The sequence below is a fragment of the Maniola hyperantus genome, chromosome 9 (genome assembly GCF_902806685.2).
Source record: "Maniola hyperantus chromosome 9, iAphHyp1.2, whole genome shotgun sequence".
Taxonomy (NCBI): Eukaryota; Metazoa; Arthropoda; class Insecta; order Lepidoptera; family Nymphalidae; genus Maniola; species Maniola hyperantus.
This window is the reverse complement of record NC_048544.1, coordinates 7393818-7401750: the sequence shown is the minus strand read 5'-3', so window position 1 is coordinate 7401750 and position 7933 is coordinate 7393818. Positions and strand designations below refer to the sequence as shown.

General features: G+C 37.7%; 1 protein-coding gene and 1 long non-coding RNA gene across 2 annotated transcripts; one reads left to right on the top strand and one right to left on the bottom strand.

Moving 5' to 3' along the window:
- Window positions 1-242: 242 nt before the first annotated feature.
- Window positions 243-1681, bottom strand: LOC117984991 (uncharacterized). Its single transcript, XM_034971672.2, has 4 exons — window positions 1521-1681; window positions 1395-1444; window positions 1109-1140; window positions 243-1030 (listed from the first exon to the last, which is right to left on the bottom strand). The coding sequence occupies exons 1-4, from the start codon at window positions 1611-1613 to the stop codon at window positions 384-386; spliced, it is 822 nt and encodes a 273-aa protein (XP_034827563.1). The 5' UTR covers window positions 1614-1681; the 3' UTR covers window positions 243-383.
- A 118-nt stretch (window positions 1682-1799) lies between these two features.
- LOC117984996 (uncharacterized) lies at window positions 1800-3582 on the top strand. The gene is made up of 3 exons (XR_011237076.1): window positions 1800-1945; window positions 2349-2493; window positions 2892-3582. It is a non-coding gene; the product is annotated as an uncharacterized lncRNA (long non-coding RNA).
- The last annotated feature ends 4351 nt before the right edge of the window (window positions 3583-7933 follow it).

Below are 7933 nucleotides of genomic sequence, written 5' to 3'. Positions count from 1 at the left end.
AGAGACCGCATTTATATGGAGCCAGGTAATTAAGAATGCATCAAATAATATATCGTTCCAGCTTTAGGTCTTCAAAATGCTTACGTATAGGTATTATGAAGACAAAAGGCAATTTCAGGTTTGCATTTTACATGAATTGCATTCGACGTAACATTCTAAATGACTACCTTTTGCGACTCTACGTAATGATAGGGGTTGATAAAGATAATCTTCGGGCTATTGAAAATTATATGTAGCAAAAGTCATATTTTATTTGTAATGTTTTATTTTCAAACTTTAACAAAAATTTAATCTAGTCAATGTTAAAAACTAAGGTTAAAAATAATAACAATTATGAATAAATAAAATCCAATAAATATTTTTTAAAGAAAATTACAATAAAATTAATAATGGCATCCACAATGGGAATGTAATTCGAGAGGCTTAGGTTCTAGAGTAATAGGAATTGGCGCTGGTAACATAAATGCGTTCATAGGCAGCCCTGGTAGTGGTAGATGGCACGGTGGTGGTAAATGGCACAGTGGAGGAGGTGCCGGAGGAACTAACGATATCACAATAGGTGCAGGAGCGGGCGGAGGAGGGCAAAATGGTGCTGGAGCGGGAGCTGGCAGGAACAGAGGTGGTGGAGGAGGTGCAGGGATAACTAGAGGCGCGGGCGCTGGGGCTGGATATATCAAAGGAGGTGGGGATGCAGGGAAACAAAATTGTGGCGGTGGAGGAGTGGGAAGGCAAATCGGTGCTGGTGGTGGAGCAGGAAGACAAATTGGTGCTGGAGCTGCGGCAGGGAAGCAAAATGATGCTGTCGGCATCAGTGGAGGTAGCATTAAAGAAGCAGGGGGTAGACAAGGTGGCGCAGGCGCAGGGGCAGGTAAAATTATTGGTGGCAGACACGGGGGTGGTAGACATGGCGGTGGTAGACACGGTGGTGGTGCTGCCGGCACCAAAACAATAGTAGCAGGTGGTGGTGGAGCCTTTTTAGCGAGCCACTTTTCTTTTTCACATTTATCGCACTTTTTCTTTTCTTTCTTTTCTGTAAATAAAAGGAACAAAAAAATATTAACTACCTTAGACAGAGTAGAAATAGGTAAAATTATAATATACAACATACCAAGCTTAGCTTCCAGTAAAGGTTTCAATAACCTGAAACACGATTTAAAAATCTCACATCAGACAAAAATCATTTTACCATGATACATAAATTAGGTACCTATAGTCCGCGACAGGTCGAGATGGCAATCGGGACATGACGCGAGGCTACGCCCCGCACACACACCACGTCACCCGTGCGGGGCGTTCCCTCCTCGTTTGCCATCTCGACCTGTCTTGTACCTACTTTATAATTGCATATATTATTTAGATTCGTAAAGTATAACATAATATATTTTGTTACTTACGATGACAGTACTGATTTTCTACATTCCTTCATTTCCTTTAATGCCTCCATCTGTAAAAATATTTTTGTTGTGTATAAGTTTAAAATTTTTAAAATGTTTAGAAAATTAACATCAAGGCTTACGCACCAAACATAACCCCTTTTCGTCGCAGGCTATTACAAAATTTGACGTGAGCATAATTACACAAAGGGTGGACCAAAAAATTTTTTGTCCCCTCATTTTCGCTTTCTGTAAAAATCAAGTGTGTTAAAAATATTTAGTTGTTAGCTATATACCTAAGCATTTTATAGTGCATTTTACATAATATAGGTACGTGATTGTGGTTCAAAGATAACTTTTACTGTGATATATTTTGTAAGCTTTGTTTGATAAGATCATACGTGGTGATAAATGATTTTCAAATTTAAATTGAGCAATTCAGTTGAATCGATATCTTGTGTGATACCTACCTACTGTGTTGTGAACCTAAAAAAATTAAATGAAATTAAATGTTTCATGAAATGATGTATCACAATGTTGAATTCAAGAATTCAATCCATAAATAAAACAAGGTAACCTTTGAAGGTATAGGTATGTATTTGGCTCTTCTAAAATTGATCATATGTTTTGTACCTTATAACTCTCAAGAACAATATTTTTCAAAAAAAGTCAAAATTAGAATAGTGTACAGTACGCGGCCGAAAGTAATGTACATCGGCCTTTAGAATGACATTTCAGCTTTTTATAGCGTTGTCTCCAATACCTATATGACGTGTTGTCGGTCTCAACGACAGGGACAACGCTCTACACATCTGCTATCTTCGATGTGTACCTACCTATTACTTTCGGCCGCGTACTGTAGGTACTTACTTTTTGTAGATGATTTAGATCATTTAACTAATTGCATATAAACTGGCGGTTAATTATAATAAGATTAGTATTTAATACTTGCATAACGTGTTTAATCTTGTTTAGATCTCGAGATAACAGACTGAGAACAGTTGTAACAGAAAAAGACCAGTCGATTCACAGCCATTCAATAAATATGGCTAAAAGTTCTACGATGGCACAAAAAATTCAAAGTAACATTATTTATGGATTTGTTTGGCTTCTGATTTTAGTGAGTAATTTACTTTCTTGATTATGATTAAAGAGGATCACGCGTAGTACCTACCACAAAAATGACTGCATGGGGTTTTGCAGAGTAGAGGTTGTTGGCAAATTCAATAAAAAAAGTTTGATTTCATAAAAATTAAAATAGCTAATAATAAAGTACCTTACCAATTCTCACTGTGTTTATATTTTGCATATTTGCATTTATCTTTTGATGTACCTACAATAAAACATATTTCATTCATTAATTACCTAAAGTGATTAAATTTCAATTTGATCGCAATTTATTGCTGTTATTAGACCTATTAGTGCGTAGGTTTTTATCACCTTTATTTACGAATCACTTGTTTGCTCAAAATAAATATTGCAAGTTGAACAGATTTTTTTATTTGTATTTTTTTTCAGATACACGTTTCAAATGGTCTCAACTTGGGGCTAATATCAGGCGATCTCAAGCGTACAACGAATCCTATAAGTATTAGGAAGATCTCACATCACTCTCCAGTGACTATAAACTTAAATTCCGGAATACCAAAACTACCAGCTGTATTCCCACCTGTATTAAAAAGAAAATTATCTAAAATACCGTCTCCGATAAAAGCAACGAAAAGATCTCTTAAAATTAAGCCCCTTCGCTTATATAAATTACCAAAATTAGCTAAATTGCCAAAGTTGCGAAGAATCCCTAAAATACCAAAGATACCCAAAATTTCAAAGATACCTAAAATTCCAAAAATACCTAAATTACCCCTATTACCCTTAATACCTCCATTACTACCACCTTTAATACCAAAACTACCATTATTACCTTTGTTACCAATCTTACCCCCAATACCCCTTTTGCCTCCAATATTACCTAGATTGCCCAAAGTGCTAAAACCTATTCGAATACCTATCATAGGTAAAAGCGGATTAAGAGCTTTAGGGTCGGAAATAGCACCAATCAGGGTCCCTGCTCCAAATTTAAAAAGACATATTTTAGAAAAGCTTCTGAAGCTAAGAAAGGATGGATCACTTACGACGCCTGAATTTATAAGATTTAAGAAACGTCTGTTGTGGTAGTAAATTATAGATTAAGAAAATGCTTTTTATTTCTTGACCCCTGAGATTTCAGGGTTCCCGACAACAACAAGTGACCTCCAGTTTGTTCATTTGTGCCACAGCAATTTTATTCCGAAACAATTAAATCTATAAAGCTAAAATTTGGCACAATATCTAGACGTAAGCATAGCTTTTGCGTACATTTACACGTACACGTAGCATTTGGTTCAAAAAAAGAGATTATTTCAGAATGCCTCCTGAACATGAAAGATGAGAGTAATTTTTTTAGGCTTACCTATCGTGTTTGCAATCCATATTATGCAATATTATAAATGCGAAAGTGTGTTTATCTTCCTGCCAATGCGTGAAACTGATTTCGACGTTTGGTAGACTAAAGAAATAGTTTGGATCCCGGAGAACAAAGTAGACATTTTAACGCAGGAGACAAAAGCGTTCCCACGGGGTTTTCAGCCCATCCGTTTAACTGATTTTATGACAAAAGTTAAAGAGAGCTTGTATCCCATAGTTGGACATAGCCTCATTGGCTACTATTATTCCAGAAAAGTTTCCGCAGATTAAAAAAAATACCTAAGTCTACGCGGACGAAGTCGCGGCCACCACAGTTACCAACACTTTCATTATTTATTATCAGTGTGGATATAGCTATATATGTAGCTATATAGATACAGCTGAGATAGCCTAGTGGTTAGGACGTCCCCTTCTAATCGGAGGTCGGGGGTTCGATCACGGGCACGCACCTCTAACTTTTCGGAGTTATGTGCGTTTTAAGTAATTAAATATTACTTGCTTTAACGGTGAAGGAAAACCTCATGAGGAAACCTGCATACCTGAGAGTTCTCCATAATGTTCTCAAAGGTGCGTGAAGTCTACTAATCCGCACATGGCCCGCGTGGTAGAATGGCTAAACCCTTCTCACTCTGAGAGGAGACCCGTGCTCTGCAGAGCCGGCGATGGGTTGATCATGATCATGATGAGTGGGGATATAGACATAACAGATGATTGGGCGACGATGAAAGAATCTGATAGGTACGTATAACATCCATAAAATTCATCAATTCATTATTTACATTCATCAACAAGTAAATGTTTTGTTTGAAATAAAATAACCAGTATTATAAATAATAAATTTATTTACATACATCAAAAATAGATGCTTATTCTAGGTAAAATATTACCATGTTGATGACGTTTGAATGTAGTGTACCTATACCTACCGGGCTGGGATATATTTAGGTACATGGTGCCTCACCCCTCAGTATTCTTTAAGCTATACTTAGTCCGCGACAGCTCGAAATGGCAATGGTCTCGTACCGGGTTAGCACGAGGGCTGTGCGGGTGTGCGGGGCGTTCCCTCCCACCACTACCACCACCGTACGTACCACGTACCATTTCAACCTATCGTGTACTTATACATCTAGGCCGAAATTAATAATTTAATAATCTATCTGTAGGTAATCTGTCGATAAGTAATTTTGTTTGTTTACAAATAACAACTCAGATTACAGATTATGCAAGAGTCTCGAGATCACGACATGCATACAAATTTTTTACGTTGACAGGCAGATAGCTTGAATCGATCGATTTACGTTATGAATCTCCGAAATAATATTAAAACGCACAATTAGAACATTGTTAGTTATTAATTTATTAAATAAATATATTTAAAACTACAAAAAATAATTATTAATCTAAATAGGCTCTCTTATTTCTAACTAGTTTCTAATTTTGTCCGCCACAGAATTGACAGCGCGCACCACTGCGTCTTTGAACTTGGTGAAATATTGCATGAGGGGCCACGCGAACGGCCTCTCGTCCGCCTTGCACGTGAAGCAGTTGTCAGACAAGAGGGGGCTTAGCAGCGACCTCTTTGTCACTACGCTGCTCTAAAACAAAAATAGATTAATTACAACAGATCCATGCCTACTTATCCATACTATACTATACCTAATATTATAAATGCGAAAGCGTGTCTGTCTGTCTGGTAGCTTTTCAAGGCCTAATAATTTAACCGATTTTGATGAAATTTGGTACAGAGTTAGCTTACACCTTGGGGATGGACATAGGCTACTTTTCATTCCGGGAAATCAAAGAGTTCTCACGGGATTCTTGAAGGCCTATCTATTCAACCGATTTAGCATAGAGGTAGATTGCGTCTCGGAAATCGACACAGGCAATTTTTTATCCCGTAAAATCAAAGAGTCCCACGGGATTTTCAAAAACTCTAAATCCACGCGGACGAAGTTGCGGGCATCATCTAGTTTAATGTCTAAATATATAAAAGAAAAAGGTGACTGACTGACTGATCTATCAACGCACAGCTCAAACTACTGGACGGATCGGGCTGATTGTTATGCTGATAGCTATTATGACGTAGACATCTGCTAAGAAAGTATTTTTGAAAACTCAACCCCTGAGGGGATGAAATAGGGGTTTGAATTTTGTGTAGTCTACGCGAGCATAAGCTAGTAATATTATAAATGCGAAAGTGTATCTGTCTGCCTGCTAGCTTTTCACGGCCCGTACGTTAAACTAATTTCGATGAAACTTGATACAGAGTTAGCTTAAATACCGGGGACGGACATAGGCTTCTTTTTAGTTTTTACCAATTAAGCCGGCCAATTAAATTGAGCCAGTGCCAATTAGTCGCACGAACCATCTATCTACTCTTCATATTGTTTGGCACCTTATTGGCTCCGACTCCTTTTTCATCTTCTTCTTTACCTTATCCCACGTGGGGTGGCACAACATGTCTTCTTCTTCCACTTACTCCTGTCATTTCTCAACATATCATCCACTCCTTTTTCACGCATATCGTCTTTCACGCAATCCATCCACCTTTTATTTGGTCGTCCTCTCCTCTTTTTTCCTTCCACATGCATACTTAACATTCTTCTAGTGACATGGCTTTCTTTTCCGCATTATATGTCCATACCATGCCAGCCTATTACCCCCCATCTTTTCTAGGGGCACAGGGTTTGAAGCCAGGGTAGGCATTAGTTAAGTAGGAGCCTGTTCACTGGCAGGTCATAATGAAAAATATGCATTAAGCTATTACAACTGGGGTAAGCAGTGCATTTATGCCTCTATGAACTGCACGCCACTGCTTATAATGTACCTACCTATTAGCAAAAAAGGTCCGCTCCTGGATGAGGCTCACCTCAAGTAGGGTATTATAGTTTGTATGAAAGTCCGTCACTTTTCAAGTTGTATCTATGGGAATTGGTACCTACGTACCATGTAATTTCAGGAATTTTGGAAATTCCACCCCCCTCTCCGATTTTCAGCGAATCAGCTAGTAGTCTATAAAATAATCTCGAAATTGGAAGTAGGTACGGCTTCTTCAGTAGATTAAACTAAATCCAGCTCAAGAATCTTTAGGGAAATGTCCAGACCTCGCTTTTTGATGGTTATTTTAGTAAGGTAATCGATACAATTGGTTTAGATGAATAAGCGAAAGTTTACATTGAGTGCTGTAAAAATTTCGAAGAACAGTTGCAGTTGACATTGCCCTAATTTTCAAACGTTGCGCGTTGTGTCTTTGTTTACTTCTGACAATCGAATGATAATGGTCTGGGATGGTCTGGGCAGTGGGCACCCTATAACACACCAATCCACTGAGATTACTCAATATAATCAGGAATATAGCAACGGTTAAAATTAATAATAATCCATCCGATCTGTAATCTATTGATAAGTTATACAGTAACGTTTTTAATAATTGTCAAAAGTAAAAATGTTGTCACTAACGACAGATTATGGAAAGATTGATTGTTAATTTCGGCCACGACGTGTTGTCCGCAGTCCGATATTTGTAGTCTTTCTAGCCATAGAAAATGCATCAATTGTTTTGACTCAAAAGGCATAACGAGTGCTGATATGTCGCTAGAAACCATTTTTACTTTCTAGCAACATATTAAAAGTAGTAAAAACATCAAACCTTGGCAGCGGACACAGCAACCAGCACCACGCAGACCCAAGTTAAATGTTTCCTTAAATTCATTTTCAAAGTAATACTTAGTTAAAAGATATAATAACAAGCTACCAGCGTAGCACCCGCTGACAAACCACTGCATTTTCCAAGGAAATTATCCGACTACATATACACCACTCAGCACATCGGATGCTATCACGTAAGATAGATAAGCTACTACTAACTTTTAGTAATCTTTAGCAATATAACCTTGGTAATTCAGAAGTAGGGTCGCACTCCTGTAGAACTTTCATAGATTTGTCTACAATTTGCCCTTCCAGTGTAGTAACTTAAGTACCTTCAAGGCAAGAGTGGATAGGCATCATCTAGGCAAGCGCACTCCAATCTAGACCTCATCATTGCTTTTTATTAGCATGATTGTCGTGACGCGCAAGTCTATCTCACAATAGAAAAA